The sequence below is a fragment of the Bubalus bubalis genome, chromosome 5 (assembly GCF_019923935.1).
Source record: "Bubalus bubalis isolate 160015118507 breed Murrah chromosome 5, NDDB_SH_1, whole genome shotgun sequence".
Classification (NCBI taxonomy): domain Eukaryota; kingdom Metazoa; phylum Chordata; class Mammalia; order Artiodactyla; family Bovidae; genus Bubalus; species Bubalus bubalis.
Genome location: NC_059161.1, coordinates 130,115,905 through 130,136,807, shown reverse-complemented (window position 1 = coordinate 130,136,807; position 20,903 = coordinate 130,115,905). Strand labels below are relative to the sequence as shown.

The 20,903-nt window shown below is 52.0% G+C and overlaps 1 protein-coding gene across 4 annotated transcripts in view; it reads right to left on the bottom strand.

Annotated features, from left to right (window-relative positions):
* NAP1L4 (nucleosome assembly protein 1 like 4) overlaps positions 1–20,903 on the bottom strand; it is a 50,716-nt gene that overhangs the window by 11,086 nt on the left and 18,727 nt on the right. For all 4 annotated transcript variants that reach the window (XM_025286894.3, XM_025286895.2, XM_025286892.2 and 1 more), the window contains exons 2-10: positions 20,536–20,566; positions 20,309–20,367; positions 18,652–18,751; positions 12,109–12,250; positions 11,656–11,742; positions 10,170–10,304; positions 5,760–5,831; positions 1,247–1,386; positions 68–213 (exon numbers count right to left, since the gene is read on the bottom strand). In XM_025286894.3, coding sequence (XP_025142679.1) covers positions 68–213; positions 1,247–1,386; positions 5,760–5,831; positions 10,170–10,304; positions 11,656–11,742; positions 12,109–12,250; positions 18,652–18,751; positions 20,309–20,367; positions 20,536–20,566 — 912 coding nt within the window. The remainder of the gene's footprint in view (positions 1–67; positions 214–1,246; positions 1,387–5,759; positions 5,832–10,169; positions 10,305–11,655; positions 11,743–12,108; positions 12,251–18,651; positions 18,752–20,308; positions 20,368–20,535; positions 20,567–20,903) is intronic.

Here is a 20,903-nt window from a genome sequence, read left to right as displayed (position 1 = left end):
GGGACACCCTGACGGTCACTAGCAATCCCATCGCATCTGTACTGGAGCCACAACCCAGCCTGCTCACCTCTCAGCGGGCTGAAGAAGTTGAAAAAGGAGTCGTTGGGGACTTGCTTGGTGATTGTTCTGACGGTGCCTCGGCCCTTATGTTTCTGCTTCTTCTTGATGGTTTTGACAGTCACGTTCTTTCCTTTCTTCCAGTCAATGGTGCACCTACAGGGGTAAGACCGTCACCACCGTGTGCCCGGCAAGCAGGCCCCAGCCCGGCGCTTCACCGGGAACCGGACGCCAGCACCTGCCAGTGGGCACTGGGCACGCCTAGAGGAGGCAGAGGCCGCAGGCGCAGGAGGCCACGCAGCGGCCCCGCAGACACTCTGCAGGGTCCCGCCAGGTCCTTCCCATGACCACGCCTGGGCAGCAGCTTGTCACTGCTGCCCCTTTACAGACCCCACAGTGCACAGGAAGCCACCACTCAGGCACAAGGTCTCAGCAACTAAGTGAGCGGGACTAGATGGGAAAGCACAGCGGCCACTGGCTGGTGAAGGACATCTGGCTTCCGGGGCGCTGAGCGGGCCTCGGTGGGGCTGACCTGAGTCACCCTGGCCAACAGAGAGAGTGCGGAGAGGAAGGCTCCTCACTCGGTGGCCTGGGCTTGGGCAACAATCTTTCTAAAGCATTCTAGCCATCTGAGTCCAGCAGAATTTTAATCAAGCTCTGTATACTCACTCACACAGAGAAATTCATCAGGGTAAGTCCTTGGTTCAGTAAGTAACTGCTTCAATCAGGAATAAAATGATTTCCCAAACTGTCTCAAACCAACCAAGAGGACACGTTCTAAGCTGCTCTCCTTGGTGGTCCAAAGACCACAGCACCGAGGCGCTGGGTCCCGAGATCACGCGTCCCTGCATTGCCCAGCCACTCACTCACCAGGGCCCTGCCAAGAGAAGCTGACTAGTTTCATGGTCTCTGCGTCCCTCTGGGAGACTGAGGATCCCAAGGCCTGCGTTAAATTGGGGAAACTGGGCCACCACCCTACAGGCTGGCCCAGGGAACCACAGGACACATTTCCCAGTGCCAGCCGTCATATCCCCAAATGGAGAGACTCTTTCATTGACTTCCATCTCTGTCTGCTGGGCTTTAAAACAGACAAAGGCTTCTTGCTTAATTCTTAACTTCCACCTTACGTGTGACGTTTTAAAACCATCTCCTGTGTTTCAGAAAAAGAAGCTTAATGGCATTTTCTTACCCATCACAGTCAACAATTTCAGGGCCTTCAAAAGAAAATGGATCGGCCTTGTCTGGCTCTGACTTCATCTTGTATGTTTTTGTCAGGACTGAATTGGTAAAGTAGTCGTTGGGTTCAAAGTGGAACTCTAATACAAAAGACTGGGAAAAAAAAACTCAGGGTCAACACCATTTAAAATCTACAGGTAACTGGGGACAGATTTTATGAACCATGCAGTGCCTGCTGGAACCCAGCTCCCTAAGGCAGAATACCGAAGAGCTCAGGAGGCGTGCCCACATAACGAGCATGTCTTTACTGCAAAACCACCAGCCCAAAGGTAGAGCCCAGGCCAGGCCAGGGAAACCCCCGCCAGCCTGAGTGCACACATGGGCACGTGGGCCTGCTGCCCGGGACCCCAGCCCCATGGTCACAGCAGGCGGGGGTCTGGAGGGGGAGGCCAGCTGCAGCCCAGCCCCCACTCCGTTCCTCTCGGGCAGAGCAGTTCCTCCCAGCCGCACAGTGAAAGCGCAAGACTCCACGTGGGCAGAGAAGCCTTCTGGGACCCACCACGGACGCGCTCACCCTTCACTCACAAGGCGCTCAACAGACAAGAGGGGATACAAAGCAGTGGGAACAAATCAAATGGCAACAAAGAAGACATGCGTGCCCACAGGACAAAACAGACAGAAAATGAGATACCCCCTCTCTGGGTAAGAAGTCCCAGGAACAAAGCACTGGCCTGCATTTTGGGAAACAAGGGCACTCGTGTGCTGCAAAGGGCAATTTGGCGATACCAAACGTTAACAAAATGAAATGCTCTGGGACTCCATAATCCGGTTTTGAGGAACGTGTTCTATTTGAGAAGGACACCTGGCCAGGAGCAGCAGCGTGTGCAGGCCTTCCCCTCAGCCCTGCTTCCCCAGAGCTCAGCGAACCACAGACAGCCCAAAGGACCCACTCTGGGCCTGGATGGCCTCTGTCCATCGGCGCTGTCAGCTTCCGGGAAGTCACTGCCAGTGAAATGTTAGCTCTTCCCATGTTTATTCCAAGGGTACAACAATCAGCTGGGAAAGTAATTTAGGAAAACTAAGGGGAGGAGGCGGAGAAGGCAATGGCACCCCACTCCAGTACTCTTGCCTGGAAAATCCCATGGATGGAGGAGCCTGGGAGGCTGCAGTCCATGGGGTCGCTGAGGGTCGGACACGACTGAGCGACTTCACTTTGACTTTTCGCTTTCATGCATTGGAGAAGGAAATGGCAACCCACTCCAGTGTTCTTGCCTGGAGAATCCCTGCTGTCTATGGGGTCGCACAGAGTCGGACACGAGTGAAGTGACTTAGCAGCAGCAAGGGGAGGAGGAAGAGAAGGGCCACAAAGGCCTGGGAGGCAGACACAGGCGGCCAGAGACCAGGCAGCAGGGAAGGGAGGCCGACAAGCACACGCCGTGGCTCTGGGAGACCACACCGCAGTCAGGACAGTATCAAGGAAACAAACAGACAACCGTCCTGTTCAGGCTTCAGAAGCGGGGAGCAGGGCTCTGACCTGCTCTTGACCTGCCCGGATTCCAGGCCTGCCCGCGAGCTCAGTGAGTCAGGTGGCACTCTAGATAAGAAAAGGAGCGGGTCCTGGAATCTCTTAAGCGCCCAGAGGCCTGGCCAGCCCCTCGGGGTCTAAGAAGTCTTATGACGCACGAGGTGAAACAAACAGCCCTGAAGCGCGCACCGCGGTCATGCCCAACTCTGTGACCCGATGGACTGGAGCCCGCCAGGCTCCTCTTGTCCGTGAGATTCTCCAGGCAAGAATACCAGAGTGGGTTGCAATGCCCTCCTCCAGGGGATCTTCCTGACCCGGGGATCAAACCCGCATCTTCTGCAAGCACAAGCAAGTCAGGTGGCGCCTGAGATAAGGAAGGGATGGTTCCCGGAATCTTAGGCCCGGGAGGCCTGGCCAGCCCCTCACGTCTAATAGATCTTAGAGCTGAAACAAACAGCATTTCGAAAGCTAAAGTGAAAGCAGAGCTACGTTTCTGTGCACAAACTGATCACGGTATCCGTTCGTGGCCTGAGACTGTAAACAGGAAACCCCCAAACTCCAATCTGAAGATCTCCCACGGGGCAGACGCACCGCCCAGGACCCCTTCCCAGTCAGGACCCCAGCCTGCTGGAGTCTGGGTGTGGGCTGTGGGCCCAACCTGGTGAGACACGCACGGTCACTTCTCTCTGTCGTTTCTATTCTTTTCTTTTAATGACCATTTATTAAATTAAGTCAAATAACCTTCTACAAAAAATTGAAATTGTGTGTAACAAGAGGTTTGTTTTGTTGTTGAATCCTTTGACTCTAAAACTGAAGTCAAACTTTTGGTACAAGACAGGAAGGCAGCTACAGGCAGTGAGAGCGTCAGTGGGACCCTCCCCAGGCCTCTCCTGACCTGTCCCCCGGAAACCCATCCCACGCTGGGCTCCAGCAGCATACGCTCTTCCGTCAGAACTGCTGAGGGTCGTGACCACAGGCGTGGACGGGCCACCCTGGGGACTGGGCTGGAGTAACCAACAGCTCTGTTCCACTGTCCTTCATCACCCCCTACTGCTGAATGGACAGAATTACTCACTTCTCTCTTTCCCCTGTTATCTCTCCAAACCAAGGGTGTTACTTCCTTTCTTCACATTTTCCTCCTTTTCCTTCTTTCCTAGGCCTCTGTCTAGTTGAGAACAAGGTGGGGGTGGGGGTGGGAGGGAGACTCAAGAGGAAGGGGCGCGTGTGTAATTCTGAGCCTCCCAGGTGGCACAGTGGTAAAGAGTCTGCCTGCAGGAGTGGGAGCGCCAGAGACCCGAGATCGGTCCCTGCAGTCAGGAAGGCACTCCAGCATCCACTGGGAAGCTGAGGAAGGCAGGAATCATCAAATCACACATGTACGCACGCACGCACACCCCCACCACCCCGGGGACAAGGGTTCAGTCGTCGCAGCGCACTCAGCACACTGCCACAGGACGCCTCTGGGGTGTGGGGCCGAGCCTCACCCGGGGGATGAGAGCCACAGGGGAAGGCCCTGCGGTGAGTGGGGCGTGGCGGGAAAGCGGGGGCTCCCTCGCTACCAGAAGGCCCCCAAGCCGTGCACAGCCATCACTCCAGCTGGCGCCCCCACCCCAGCTGCAGAGGGGTGTCAGAACATCTTTCCAGGGTGGAGCCGGCAGGGAAGGGACAGACACAGGTGTGCGGCCCCACAGGCCACATACTGGACAGGAAAGGGGACAAGCCCTGCGGTCCGCAGGCGCCGTGTCTCCAAGAGCTGAAACGCAGAGCCGCTGGCAGACGGGCAGCAGGTGGCGCTGCAGCTGCTGCGGCGCTGGCACGGGCCCCGCCGGGCACTCTCAGAGGACCCAGCGCAGGCAGCCTCGAGCTGAGACCGCTGCAGAGAGCGGGGCTGGCACGGGCCCGCCGGGCACTCTCAGAGGACCCAGTGCAGGCAAACTCGAGCTGAGACCGCTGCAGAGAGCGGGGCTGGCATGGCCCCGCCAGGCACTCTCAGAGGACCCAGCGCAGGCAGCCTCGAGCTGAGACCGCTGCAGAGAGCGCGGCTGGCACGGGCCCCACCGGGCACTCTCAGAGGACCCAGCGCAGGCAGCCTCGAGCTGAGACTGCTGCAGAGAGCGGGGCTGGCACGGGCCCCGCCGGGCACTCTCAGAGGACCCAGCGCAGGCAGCCTCGAGCTGAGACCGCTGCAGAGAGCGGGGCTGGCACGGGCCCCGCCGGGCACTCTCAGAGGACCCAGCGCAGGCAGCCTCGAGCTGAGACCGCTGCAGAGAGCGGGGCTGGCACGGGCCCCGCCGGGCACTCTCAGAGGACCCAGCGCAGGCAGCCTCGAGCTGAGACCGCTGCAGAGAGCGGGGCTGGCACGGGCCCCGCCGGGCACTCTCAGAGGACCCAGCGCAGGCAGCCTCGAGCTGAGACCGCTGCAGAGAGCGGGGCTGGCACGGGCCCCGCCGGGCACTCTCAGAGGACCCAGCGCAGGCAGCCTCGAGCTGAGACTGCTGCAGAGAGCGGGGCTGGCAGGCTCACTCACTGGCGCGCAGCCCACAGAAGCAAGAATTCTGGGAAGCACAGCTCAAGGAGCAGAGGAACGCCTCTCCATCGTACCCACCAGAGTCAGTCTCAAAACCGAGGGCGCCGGCCTCCCCCAGCCTCGAGGATCTCTGTTAAAGTACTGCATGTACTTGAGGACGCATCCGCCGCCCTCTGTAACCGGCTCTATATACATCCTATCCTCAAAACCCTGGGGGACACCTGAGAGAAGGCTGACACCAGCCCACAGGACGGAGGAAACAAACCGGCTCAGGAAGCAGAGCACGGCACAGCGCACCCCCGCCGACCGCTGCGCCTGCCACCGAGTCACCAGCCGGCCCGCACGCTGCTGAGCGAGGCGGGAGACTGAGAGTGGGCGCATCACTCAAGGCACCCAGCAGGCGGGCGCGTTTCTCGCTGGCTCCCAGCTCATCACCCTCGGGACCCTGACCCTCTGACACCAGGCAGTACTCACCATAGGCTGTCCAGGGTCTGAAAATTTCACTTTTATATCCTGCAGGTGTTTCAAGATTGGCTCATCATACTCCTAATCACAAAGAGAAAAAAAGAAGGTCCTGGTGAGCGGCAGAAGACAACATACCTGTTCCCACTGAGTCACTGCTTCATCTCCCCCTAGACTCTGGATCATTAGCCCTGCAGAAATTCTGTCCTTGTCACTCCCAGGAAGCCACCCAAACGTTCACTCACCAGCAGCCCCGGGGTGGCCGCAGGGAGGGGCCGTGGGGCAGGAGCCCTGCCGGCTCTCACACCACCCACAGCTGTCAGTGCAGACGGAATCAGAAACGCCATCCGTGCAGACTGATGGTCCTCACATCCCCAGAGAGGCAGGATCAGAAGAAACGCCCGGACAAGCTACTGACCTGGGCAGCCATCCCCTCAGTGCCCCAGGCAGTCAGGATCCAGTCACTCACAGTCAAGACCACTCACAAAGCGCACCCGAGACCTGAACGATGGGCACTACAGACGCACGTCTGACTGCGGCTCTAGGCTCCACAAGTCATCATTATGCAAACGCACAAGTCCACCATGCCTGCTATTTGAGAAGAACTCAGGGAAAAAAAATCACAAGACCTGAAACCCAGAGACCACATACTAAGGAAAGGTGCTTTATTTGTAAAACAGTCACTTCTTCACCCCAGAAGTCTAAAGGATATCCTGAGGCTCATTAAGCCTGAAAACTCCAGTTTCCCTATTTTAAGTTCTTTCTACATCATAGGCAGACCTCGTTTAACACACTTCACAGATATTTTGGGTTTTGTTTTGCAAATTGAAGGCTTCTGTTAACCCTAGGTTGTCAGACAACGGTTTGCATTTTTTAGCAATAAAGTATTTTTAAATTAAGATATGTACATTTTTGTCAATGGACATGATTTTGAGCAAGTTCCGGGACATGGTGATGGACAGGGAAGCCTGGTGAGCTGCAGTCCACGGGGTCACAAAGAGTCAGACACAACTCAGTGACTGAACAACAACAAAAATGTACATTTTTTAGACATAACGCTATTGTACACTTAGCAGATTATAATATAGTGGAAACCTAATGTTTATTATTCACTGGGAAACCAAAAAATTCACATGACTCACGTTAATGTTACGTTCACGTTACTGCAGGGTGCTGGAACCAAATGCACAATGTCTCTGAGGCCAGCCTGTATAAAACCAGCAATATCAAAGGCACCTTGCAAGTCTCTGGACAAAAGGTAAGCTCAGAGCAGTTCTTAAAGGCCACATCCATATGAGACATCAACTCCAAATTCCAGAAGCAGAAAGCAAGGCTCCACAGTGATGCCTGGGGCTCCCCCGGCATCCCCCCTGGGGCTCAGTCAGACCAGCAGCGCCCACGGGACTGTGCCACATGGAGAAACAACCAGGATGGCCTCCACTTCCGCAACCAGCCATGGATCAGCACCGGAGCGCGAGGACGTTCCATGGCCTAAATGGTGGTCCAAAACTAAGGGCCAGCAGTAGAAGCTACTCGAGGGCCGATTTAAAGCTGCTCCCCACAAGCTTCAGTCATAAAGACACATCAGAATCTCCCGAGCCTCTACAAGCACCTCACACCCTCACTGACTGGGGGTGGGAAGCACTGATGCCGCGACTTCGCTTTAAAACTTGCCCAGGAGACTCTAACAGTCAGTGAGAATCTGGTTCTAGCATGTACTGCTCAAGTTTCTCAATAAATCTCTGGCTCACGGCACTCTTTCAAAAGCACGATCCAGTATTCTTTCTCCCTTTTCTCTTTTTGGACCACACTACTCGGATTATAGGATCTCAGTTACCAACCAGGAGTCAAACCTGGGCCCGGCAGTGAAAGCACAAGGCCCTAACCACTGGGCCGCTAGGAACCCCTAACGGTCTGCTGTTCTTGAAGCACAGCTTTCCCTATGGAAGCGAAGCTCGGATAAGAACACATAGGCTTGTGCTCCTGCCTGGAGAAGTTCTTTCAGTGTTTGTTCTAAAGCTGGTTTGGTGCAGCTGACTCTTCTTAACTTTCGCTTGTCTGCACAGTCTTTCGTGTATGCACCTCCACTGACCGTATCACTCTGCTTGACCCCCCAAATTATGAATGATTATTTTTTATTGTTAGGTTAATCATGCTCCCATTATGGCAGGCAATTGTAATTAGTTTTAATTTTTTGTCTGGCTATTGATTGTGAAAACTGATAAGCATCTTTCGCTTTTGTGATTTTGTAACTATTACTCATTTAATATCATTGTATCATGACTGGTCAACAGAAAAACAACAGAATCCTGTATCACCAAGACTACCATTTAATAGAAAAGCCTGCTGCTGCTGCTGCTAAGTCACTTCAGTCGTGTCCGACTCTGTGTGACCCCGTAGACGTCAATCCACCAGGCTCTCCTGCCCCTGGGATTCTCCAGGCAAGAACACTGGAGTGGGTTGCCATTTCCTTCTCCAATGCATGAAAGTGAAAAGTCAAAGTGAAGTCGCTCAGTTGTGTCCGACTCTTAGCGACCCCATGGACTGCAGCCCACCAGGCTCCTCCATCCATGGGATTTTCCAGGCAAGAGTACTAGAGTGGGGTGCCATTGCCTTCTCCGAGAAAAGCCTGCAATCACCTGTAAAAACCTGTAAACAAGATGTATATCAGAATAATCTTGGAATTTTTGAAAACTACAAATGCCCAGGTATTGCTTTTATTCTCCAAAGCCACAGCTGCGCTTCTGCTGAGCAGCCATGCTCAGAGACAACTGGACTGTCTGACCCTTTATCACGTCTGCTTCACGCTCAATGCTCCCATTTCATTTGTTTTCCCATTTCTCCATCTCTTTTTTTTTTTTGATATTCTTTCTCAAGTCTTTATCAAGTATAGGAGAAAAGCTTTTGTATACATATATATAATAACATGGATAATATATATTTTAGAAAACTTACAAATTCTTGCCTGCTAGAAAAATTTATGACATTTTGCTTCCACTTGTTTGAGTTAGTCTGAGTAGAATGCTGCTGCTGCTGCTAAGTCACTTCAGTCGTGTCCGACTCTGTGCGACCCCATAGACGGCAGCCCACCAGGCTCCCCCGTCCCTGGGATTCTCCAGGCAAGAACACTGGAGTGGGTTGCCATTCCCTTCTCCATGCATGAAAGTGAAAAGTCAAAGTGAAGTCGCTCAGTCGTGTCCGACTCTTAGCGACCCCATGGACTGCAGCCCACCAGGCTCCTCCATCCATGGGATTTTCCAGGCAAGAGTACTGGAGTGGGGTGCCATTGCGTTCTAATTTAAAAAAAAAACAGATATGCAACAAGCAACAAAGGTTTACTGTACGCCACAGGGGCTACAGCCATCCCCTTATAATACCTGTAAGGGAAAGTCTGTATGTGCGTCACTGAGTCACCAGGCTATGTACATGAAACACCGTAAGGCAGCTGTACTTCTACAAAACGTATATATTAAGAGAGAACGAACACAGGCTACTCTAATACGCTGAAACATCCCCAGCCCGGATGGAGCGCAGGAGCAGACTCCCGCCACGCCTTCTCAGGCTCCGGCGCCCAGACACGCGTCCGACGAGGCAGGCGGAGGCGGCGACGCAGCGCGTTTCGGAACCGCAACAACCGCCGCCCTGGAATCGCGCAGGAGCTGCAGCAGCGAGGGCCGTCTGCACGCCCGCCACGGCCACGCGCTCCGATGTGAAAGCACTGTGCCGACCCACCCGACCAAATGCAGAGCCCACCCTCTCTGTGGACTTCTGAGCAGTACTAATTTCTGAATTCTGGAAACTCATCTCAGGGAATGTCACGTTTGTTACCTTTTAAGTGGTTCACCATTTCACTATAGAAAGGTCCATAAAGCAAGACAAAGAGAGCTTGGCCATTGCCATTGAAAAAAAAAAAAAAGAAAAAAAGCCTTTTTCAAGGAAAATTATTAGAAGAATAACAGCAACTTGTTAAATATTGTACAATTAGCAAAACTGCACGACAGGCCATTTCAGATTTCAGAAATCGATCAAAAGCCACAACTCAGTCAGCGTGTGCCTGCGTGTCACCGTGCACAGACGTGTGTGTGCACACACTGGGCCCCTCAGCACCAGCGCTTCCACCCGGGCCCACGCCCGCGCCCCCACACCTCTCTCGTGTCCACATCGTGTGAGTGAGCGGGGACGGCTCGGGAATCTGCTCACTCTCTTCCTGGGGTGAGGCTGCAACCAGCAGCACCGCTGCCTCGGGCTCGGCAGAGGCTCCGAGAGGTGGGCCTTCCCAGGGGACCAGGGCACGAGGGCGTCGGGGGCCCCGCTGACTCCTCCGCCAAGCAACGGCCACACGAGAGGCCTTTCCACCGCTGCGCACCTGCCGCGAGCTCACAGCCAGCTCGCCTGCCCAAGGGGGAGGTGCCATGAGCCCACCTGCACCAGCTCGCTCAGCATGTCCACGTTTCTGAAAATGGTGAACCAGAACTCCGGAATGCCTCTGGGGGCAGGCTCTTCTGCTGCTGCTGCTGCTTCTTTTTCTGCTATGACTGCTTTATTTTTCATATCTCCCTACAAAAGAAAGATGCAAAATAGAATACTTATTATGAAGCAACAAGTTTACAGATTTTGCAGTGGCTTATTTAATACAGAATATAGTTTCAGAATCCCATTAAAACCTCTATCAAACTCCTTGTCTTTGAATCTGCATCTCCAGGACCACTGTGCCATCACACACTCAAATGTCTCCGAGAAACAAAGCCTTTCAGGCATCCATATCTGGATGTAATTCCTCCGTGTAATTCTAAACCACGGGGAGCAGAGCTGGGGACTGGCGCAGGCCCCCAGCGGGGAGAGGCCGCCCAGCGCTGGCTCGCCATCCACCCGGGACAATCACCAGCAGAGGACACTCCAGGACCTCCACAACAGAAATGCCCAGCACGCTGCTCACCCAAGCTGCAGGGGTGTAGGGACAGAGGCAGCGTGCGAACAGCAGGGTGGTGAGAGGACGGTGCTGTGCCCGGGGGGAAGGGCGTCTTTCTGTGTCACAGCCCTGATGCGTGCTTCTCAGGGGCAGGGACGACGGGGGTCTTCAAGCTAGCAGAGGCGGATTCGCCTCCCAGAGTGAAGACCTGATGCACAGCTATCCACAGCACAGCTTCAGCTACACCAGACTTGACATGTTTGTAAATGATCAAAAAGACACACGGCGACCGAAAATAACATAAAAAACCTCTCTCAACGTTTACACTGTGGGATAGAAAGACGACTTCCAAATGTGCTATCGGGCGACAGAGCTCACCGGGTCGTGCTGGGGCTCCCACAGCACTGGACTGGCGCCCGTCACCAGCCCCAGGAGAAGGCTGCCAGCAGGGGGGTCAGAGCACGTGGCCTGAGCAGCATCTTCCAGCGTCCAGCGGTGAGAGGCACCAGGGCCGCTTCGCCAGCACTGAGTTCCTGTGCGCTCTGCCCTCCGCAGCCCTGCCTCCAGGACCTGCCCTCCCGGGCGCGCTGTGCTCTGCCCTCGTGGGTCTCTGCCTCCTTCACCTCCCCAACGGTCTGCACTACACACAGGTGCCCGACGGCCAAGAAGGGGGACCGTGTCTGGTAACTGCCAGAGCCAGTCAGACGCCAGACTTGCAAGCCACCCTGTTTCACCGTCCTGAAGACACCTAAACACTCAACCTAAGGGTGAAGCCACGCCTACTGTTAGGAGCGCTCCTCTGCGTAGAGGAAAACCATCTTTTTTTTTACCCATCCCCCACCACACTGACAGCTTGGGATCTCAGTTCCCCAGACCAGGACTGGAGCCGGGCCGTGGCGGAGCGAGCAGCAGGCCCTAAGCCCAGACCGCCGCCCAGGGCGTGCGGTGTGCAGCAGCGCTGACACAGAACGCCAGCGGCGCCGCCAGGAAGACACTTACAGCCAGCTTGTCCTCCTCCTCGGTCTCACTGTGCCACTCCGACTCTGCGTCTGTGGGCTCCACGTCACCAGTGATGAATTCCCTTCTCTAAGAGTAAAAAACAAGATCTTACAGTTATTCAGAAACTCGAGAGTCAAGACAATGAACCTGTAAATAATGTGAATGAAAAGACTGAAAACTAGATGCCTTTATAGCTTGTTTTGGAGAGGGCGATGGCACCCCACTCCAGTGTTCTTGCCTGGAGAATCCCAGGGACGGGGGCGCCTGATGGGCTGCCGTCTATGGGCTCACACAGAGTCGGACACGACTGAAGTGACTTAGCATACCATAGCATAGCATAGCTTGTTTTAAGATGCTAAGTTTTGAGGCTTAAAGTCAGACATTCAGTGATCCCTGGGTATTTCTGGATGTCTTTCCAGGAGAAAGATCTGAAACTCACTAACAGCACCTGACCTTGTCGAAGAGAGGCTGGTACAAGGCTGCGTACTTCCTCTCCAGGTCATGAACTTCTTCATAGAACTTGGCTTCTATATGCGCACATTTCACCTGGAGCTGCTTCAATGCGTTGATTCTTCTTTTTACTGCTTTAGGTAAACTAGAGAGGGGAAAAGAAATCCAGATGAATGCGAAGTACTTATTTTTTTTTTTTTTTACTACAACAATATTAACATAGAATTAACATCCCCACCATGAAACACAGCTTCTAAAAATCATTAAGAACAAACACCCACCCCCACCAAGAGCAGGGTGGTGGGAGAAGAGGAAGCTGAAAAGATAATTCACAAAAAATACTGGACTGACCAAAAAGTTCCATTGTTTTTTCAGTTCAGTTCAGTCGCTCAGTCATGTCCAACTCTTTGGGACCCCATGAATCGCAGCACGCCAGGCCTCCCTGTCCATCACCAACTCCTGAAATTCACTCAGACTCACATCCATCGAGTCAGTGATGCCATCCAGCCATCTCATCCTCTGTCGTCCCCTTCTCCTCCTGCCCCCAATCCCTCCCAGCATCAGAGTCTTTTCCAATGAGTCAACTCTTCGCATGAGGTGGCCAAAGTACTGGAGTTTCAGCTTCAGCATCATTCCTTCCAAAGAATACCCAGGATTGATCTCCTTCAGAATGGACTGGTTGGATCTCCTTGCAGTCCAAGGGACTCTCAAGAGTCTTCTCCAACACCACAGTTCAAAAGCATCTATTCTTCGGCACTCAGCTTTCTTCACAGTCCAACTCTCACATCCATACATGACCACAGGAAAAACCATAGCCTTGACTAGACGAACCTTTGTTGGCAAAGTAATGTCTCTGCTTTTGAATATGCTATCTAGGCTGGTCATAACTTTCCTTCCAAGGAGTAAGCGTCTTTTAATTTCATGGCTGCAATCACCATCTGCAGTGATTCTGGAGCCTAGAAAAATAAAGTCTGACACTGTTTCCACTGTTTCCCCATCTATTTCCCATGAAGTCATGGGACCAGATGCCATGATCTTCGTTTTCTGAATGTTGAGTTTTAAGCCAACTTCTTCACTCTCCTCTTGCACTTTCATCAAGAGGCTTCTTAGTTCCTCTTCGCTTTTTGCCCTAAGGGTGGTGTCATCTGCATATCTGAGGTGATTGATATTTCTCCCGGCAATCTTGATTCCAGCTTGTGTTTCTTCCAGCCCAGCGTTTCTCATGATGTACTCTGCATATAAGGTAAATAAGCAGGGTGACAACATACAGCCTTGACGTACTCCTTTTCCTATTTGGAACCAGTCTGTTATTCCATGTCCAGTTCTAACTGTTGCTTTTTAAGTATATATAAAAGCCATTTTTCATTTTCATCAAAAATTTCATTGAACAACATATTCAGTGTTTTGTTCTGCTACCTTCTGCCATTTTTTAGGCAACCTCCTAACTCCATTTATTTATTCACTGGCTCTGCTGCCCCTCTGTTGCTGCACTGAATCTTCTCTGGCTGGCGAGCAGGTGCTGCTCTCTAGTTGGCCCCTCAGGTCAGGGGCTCCTATTGCTGAGTGCAGGCTTCAGCAGTTGCAGCGTCAGGACTCAGGAGTCGAGGCTCCTGGGCTCTGGAGCACAGGCTTGAGAGCTGGGTCATGTGGGCTTAGCTGCTCCGCGGCGTGTGGGATCTTCCCGGATCAGGGATCAAACCCATATCTCCTGCTTTGGCAGGCAGATTCTTTATGACTGTGCCACCAGGGAAGCTGCTTTTTATCTTTTTGAGCCAAAAGAACTGTTACAAGTGCCTTTTACAGTATTCCAGGGAAGTGAAATTTTTTTCCATTAAAAGAATTTTGTAAAGACCAAAATAAGTGGAAATTGGAAGGTGCAAGGTCTGGTGAACACGGCGGATGAACCAGAACTTCCAAGCTGAGCCTTTGCCTGGTCATCAAAGAAACACATGGTCTTACATTATCCTGACGAAGGAGCACGTGCTCGCTGTTGACTAATCCTGGACGCTGTCGGTCGAGTGCTGCTTTCAGCTGGTCTAACCGGGAGAAGGCAATGGCAACCCACTCCAGTGTTCCTGCCTGGAGAATTCCAGGGGTGGGGGAGCCTGGTGGGCTGCCGTCTATGGGGTTGGACACAACTGAAGCGACTTAGCAGCAGCAGCAACTGGGAGCAGTACTTGTTGGAATTAATTGCTTGGTTTTCCAGAAGGAGCTCGTAACACAGGACTCCTTTCCAATCCTCCATATACACTATATCACCTTCTCTGGGTGAAGACTGGTCTGTGGTGTGGCTGGTGAGGGTTCATTTCACTTGCCCTATGATCTCTTCCATTCCACATTCTTGTACAGTATCCACTTTTCATCGCCCGTCACAATTTATTTTAAAAACAAAACGTTCTCATCACATTTAAGTAGAGTAAGGCAAAAGTGTTAGTCGCTCAGTCGTGCCCAACTCTTTGCAACCCCATGGATTGCAGCCCACCAGGCTCCTCTGTCCATGAGATTTTCCAGGCAAGGATACTGAAGTGGGTTGCCATTTTCTTCTCCAGGGGATCTTCCCAATCTAGGGATCAAACCCAGGTCTCCTGTACTGCAGGCAGATTCTTTACTGACTGAGCTACAAGGGAAGCCCATTTAGTTTAAGTAGAGAATCACATGTAAAAACACGGTCGAGGTTTTTTTCACTTAACTTAGGTGGAGCCTAAATATCAAAGTGATTAACGTAACCAACTTGTGCCAATGACTGTCAGTGCTTGATGTGGGCACTCGGACACAGGCTGCCTCCCACGGACGGTAACGCTGCCTGCCATCAGTTAATGTCTCAATTTGATCACCATCAATTTCAACTGGTCTACCCGACCTCGGAGCGTCACCCAGCAAGAAACCTCAGCATGAAACCGCTTTTGATACTTTGATCAGTCACAGCACCCTCTCCATATACTGCACAAATCTTTTTTTGTCTCTGACAAACAACGTTCAAACTACCACACAAATGCACTCATCTCAAATGCTAGCAAAGTAATGCTCAAAATTCTCCAAGTCAGGCTTCAACAGTACATGAACCAAGAACTTCCAGATGTTCAAGCTGGATTTAGAAAAGGCAGAAGAACCAGAGATCAAACTACCAACATCTGCTAGATCCGTGAAAAACCAAGAGAGTTCCAGAAAAACATCTACTTCTGCTTAATTGACTACGCCCAAGCCTTTGACTGTGTGGATCACAACAAACTGGAAAATTGTTGAAGAGATGGTAATACCAGTCCACTTGACCTGCCTCCTGAGAAATCTGTATGCAGGTCAAAAAGCAACAGTTAGAACCAGACAAAGAACAACGGATTGGTTCCAAACTGGGAAAGGAGTATGTCAAGGCCATATATTGTCACCCTGCTTATTTAACTTATATGCCGAGTACATCATGTGAAATTCCGGCCTGGATGAATCTCAAGCTGGAATCAAGATTGCCGGGAGAAATATCAATAACCTCAGATATGCAGATGACACCACCCTTGTGGCAGAAATCGAAGAGGAACTAAAGAGCCTCTTGATGAAGGTGAAAGAGAAGAGTGAAAAAGCTGCCTTAAAACTCAATATTCAAAAACTAAGATCATGGCAACTGGTCCCATCACTTCATAGCAAACAGATGGGGAAACAACGGAAACAGTCACAGACTTTTTTTTCTTGGGCTCCAAAATCATTGTGGACGGTGATGTAGCCATGAAATTAAAAGACGCTTGCTCTTTGGAAGGAAACCTATGACAAGTATTAAAAAGTGGAGACATTACTTTGCTCACAAAGGTCCACCTAGTCAAAGCTATGGTTTTTCCAGCAGTCATGTACGCATGTGAGAGCTGGACCATAAAGAAGGCTGAGCACCAAAGAATTGATGCTTTTGAACTGTGGTGTTGGAGAAGACTCTTGAGAGTCCCTTGGACTGCAAGGAGATCAAACTAGTCAATCCTAAAGGAAATCAACCCTGAATATTCATTGAAAGGACTGATGCTGAAGTTGAAGCTCCAATACTTAGGCGAGCTGATGTAAGAACCAACTCACTAGAAAAGACTTTGATGCTGGAAAAGACTGAAGGCAGGAAGAGAAGAGGGCGACAGAGGATGAGACGGCTGGATGGCATCACCGACTTGACGGACGTGAGTTTGAGCAAGCTCCGGGAGATGGTGAAGGTCATAGAAACCTGGAGTGCTGCAGTCCGGGGGCTGAAAAGAGTCAGACACAGCTGAGCAACTGGACAACAACCATCACTTCCAGAACCATCTTACAGGAAGAAGTCGAACTTTCTTTTGCCAACCTAACACAAATAATCAAACACGGCAGAAAGGCCCAATCTCACAAAATATCCAAAAGAATTTAAATTTAAAAGAATTGCTGTCTTGGACTTCCCTGATGGTTCAGTGGTTAGGACCCTACCTTCCGATACTGGGGACACAGGTTCGGTCCCTGGTCTGGGAAGGTCCCACATGCCGCTGGCCCTAGTCCATGTGCCCGCAGCTACTGAACCCGTGCTCCTGAGCAAGACAAGCCCCGCTGCCCACAACTCGAGGAAGCCTGCACACGGCTGAAGATAGACTAACAACAAAATGGAAAGTAAAACAAAACAAAACTGCTATCTTTTATCGAATTGGCAATTAAAAAAAAATTCCCAGGTTTGATGAAGCTGAGGGCAGAGGCCCTCTTACTGACCCATCTTTCTTAAGGGCAAATGAGAACCTTGAAAATATCCTTTGTCTCAACTTCTCAGAATTTAGTCTAAGAAAACAACCAAATATTTATGGACTGGATGACTGCTGATGTAAAAGTTAAAGACTGGGAACAGGGACAAGATGAACAGGATTAAAACAGGGCCGGTGTACAACGTGTTCCCAAAGAATCAGTGCTCCTACCAGCACAGCAAAGGAGAAACCAGAGACAACAGGCGTGCCGCCCCAGAGCCAGAGCGCGACGGGCTCCTCAGCCCTTCGGCACTCTTTACCTTCTAAAGAGTAGTTTCATTTGGGTGCCTTTCTTTTATAAATCATAAGAGGAGGAAAAAAAATGTTAAATCCATCAAAATTATGTATTTAACCCAAAGCCCTTAGTCACAACCTGGAAAAAAACAGCAGACTCCTCCTGGGCCCTTCAAAGATGCACACAGCCCCCTGCTGAGGACCTGGGTCCCGCCCAGAGTCCTCCTCCAGAGGCAGGGCAGGCATCAGTCTAAGAGGACACAGCGCCCGCAGCTCTCAACACGGCACTGCTCAGAAGGTGCGGCCGTCCAGGGGGCCGGGACCGTGGCCGTCAAAATCCACTCAAGTCCCTTATGTATAAAAGGGCAGCGTGTGCACACATATAACCTCAGCACGTCCTTCCATAAACTGTAAATACAACGTGAATGCTGTGTAAATAGTTCTCCTTTCTGCAACTTTCTGGAAAAATTCTGTCCCCCAATGTTTGATCCTCCATTGGCTGACTCTGCAGATGCGGACGGCCTAGCGTCCTGGGACTGCCTCGGTCACAGAGGCCCCGTCCTGGGACAACCAGGCAAGTGCAGCGTGGACAGCGGTGCTGCACCCCAGGCTCCCAACCACAGAAACCGAGCAAGACGCCCGGAGAAGGCAGGGCAGGGATTTATGGCACGGAACACATCAACACCTGCGCTTCTCTTCTACACTAATTATGCAACTTAGAAGTTAACTTCGTACTTTTCAAATCTACTTAATGGAGTAAGAACAACAGGGGGCTCAAGCCAGCTGGACTCGACACCGTTCCCAGCTGGCCTCCACACAGTGGCAGCAACTGCGCAGCCTTGTCCCCACGAAGGCACGTCACACACGGCATGCCACGCGGGACTAGCTCCACCCCACGGGCCTCCTGCCGCTCCCATCTCCTCTCAGCCAGCGCCCCCCACGAGCCCAGGGTCTGCAGCGGGAAAGGAGAAACCAACGTTCTCGCTTGTTTCCCCGGCTCACCCCCAGGTCACCGCCTACCATCACACACACACCGATCCAGTCTGCAGGCCCTCACAGAGCCCCTCCCTCGAGCTCATCTTCCGGAACACCCTCTCTCTGGGCAGAGCAGACCTCCAGCGCGCCCTGCCTGTGACATCACCCCGTTCTGTGCGGGGGCGCCTGTGGAGACGGTGGACACACTGAGGCCCAGCCCTGCCCTGCGAAGGCCATCCAAAGGCCCAAGTGCGGGCGTCCTCACACGCCCGAGACAGGGCTTGCCCAAGTGAGCAAGCCTGGCGCCACAGGCTGGCGGGGCCGCGCAGGCAGCACGGGCTCCCTGGGCCCCTCTCCGGCCCTTCCTGCACAGGTGAAGTCCTCTTGAGGCCCCAGGACGGCCCAGGGAGCCTGACCCGCCACACCGCCCTCAGCACAGGCCCGCGTCCTCTGCCAGGCTTTAACCCGCGCTCATCTCTGGAGCCCCAGGGCCTGCTCTCGCAGCAGGCAAGGTCTACTGAACGAAAGCATACTTATTGTTAATCTTAAGAACCCAGAGTTTTCTTTCTTTGTTTCTTAAACTTGCATCAAGTCTCGTTCAGGGCATACTTACGTCTCGATGTAGCTTGAAGGAGTGTGGGAGACATTGTCAAGTCGTTCCTGCAAAGCTGCCAAAACTTGAGGATTCTGCATTACCTGATCTGTGAGCTTTTCTGTTAAGAGTTAAAAAAAAAAGACAAAGCCAAAAAAACATAACATACACCCACCACTCAACAGTCAACAGTAAAAAACATTTTTTTCAAAAATACTTATTTTTTTGGAGAAGGAAATGGCTACCCACTCCAGTATTCCTGCCTGGGAAATCCCATGGACAGAAGAGCCTGGCAGGTTACAGTCCATGGGGTCACAACTGAGCAACTAAACAACAAAATACTACAGTACACAGAACTGTGACAAAGTGACAAGTGTCAACAACACTTATTTTTAAAGGCATAATCTACGTCAGTCACTCAAGCGGACGGTTATGAATGTACACAGGGCGCCCGAGGGTCCTGCCCCTCACCTGAGCGGTAGAAGCCCCCACCTCCCAGCGAGGACACGGTCACCAGTCACACACACGCTGTGCTGACCCCCAGTGAACAGAGGACCCTGAGGGCCATCAGCCGTCCCGGAAACCGGCACAGCCCTGGCTCACGACACACGCTCTGCCCTGAACTGACCAGCCCTCAGCGACATTACAGAAACCCAGAGTCCACGTCCTCACCTGACTCGAGAGGAAGCACAGACCCAGAGCACTGCCCACCCTTCTGTAAGATGGTGACGAGAGCAAGCTGAATACAACAGCAGGCACTCTCTTTTAACATTTAACTACAAGGACAGTGGTAACGTGAAGCACTGTGCATGCATATAACGTGGATGTGACTGTGTGTCTGTAGAACCGTACACACGCACAGCACGTAAATACTGAACACACAGATGCGCAGCTGGGCTCCAGCCGCCGAAAGGCCTATAAACCAACAGCACTACCGTATGTTCTGGTTTCTAAATCTCTGTCCCCAGTAAAAGACACAGGGCTCCTGGCATAAATGTGGACTTCAGGTCTGGGGCAAGGAAAGCTCAAGAGACAATGGAACATCCTCTGTGCCACAAAGGCAGAGAGGACCCAAAACGGATGGAGACGAAGCAAAGGGGCACGGAGGCGAGCTCTAAGGGGCCTCCACAGGCCACACGGGACAACCTGCAGCCCAAAAAGAATAGCGATGGCAAATAATAAAACACCGAACAAAAAGCAAACCCGTGAGTCTACATAATGTTAGAAAGGGACAACGGGAAGTGCTTCTTTAACGGATGTTATTTGTCAGTTAGACTGACAGAAGCAGGAAAACACCCTCTGCTGCCCAAGGTCATCCCCGATCCAGCTAGGAGCATCAGTGCTGCCCGAATCCCCGTGCGAGCGTCTCAGGGAAGACAAGAGGCCCACAGAACGCGGTGTCTGACAGTTGCTGACTACAAGGTCCCTGTCAGTGGAGAGACTGGCGGACGCAGGCCTCCCCCGTCAGCCTGAGGCGCCTGCTGGTCACCTGACTTTTGCCGGGTCTGAATGAAGCGCTGGCCTTCATTTTAATCATTCTAACTCCGCTAAAGCCTCTGAAGTACAGTAACCCAGAACTTGAATTCCTTGTTCTATTTTACTAAAAGGTTCAAGAGTAGGAGCCCCCGCTCTGCATGCAAGTTCCCCAGAGGCTCACCCTCCCACACGCAGCACTAACCTGTATTACTTGCATTTTTAGCAGCTTCCAAGGAATCTGAAGGAACCCCATCTGAAAAACTAAGATCATATATTTAAAGGTATTAGTCTCCACAAAATTTCAAGACAGACGACACAGGCCATCTTTCTTATCTAACAAGACCCGTCAGCTGGAGCACCTGGCGACACTTGTCCCCGGCTCGCCACCTCAAGCGTGCACTGCCGCACGTGGAGCCCGCTCTGCCTTACCTGTTATCTGCCATCTGGATGTCTCTATCTCCTACAAATGAAAAAAGAATGAACATTACTAAACATTCACAAACACAAGCATTTCAGATGGTTCTTCTAACAGTGACTTTCTGAGATGAGCATGAGGACCTCCCAAGGAGGGAACGCTCTGGGGCGCTGGGCATGTGCCAGACCTTGAATGGGGTACTTGTTACCTGGATACATACACTTGTCAAAACTCATCAAATTATACAAACTATATGCATTTCAGTGCAAGCACATTTCACTCATAAAACATTTCTCTTGTTCGCACTAAAATGACCAGATTTTGGAATAATGACAATTAATCAATTTTAACTTGTGTTTATAACAAGTTTTAGAAACAGGAA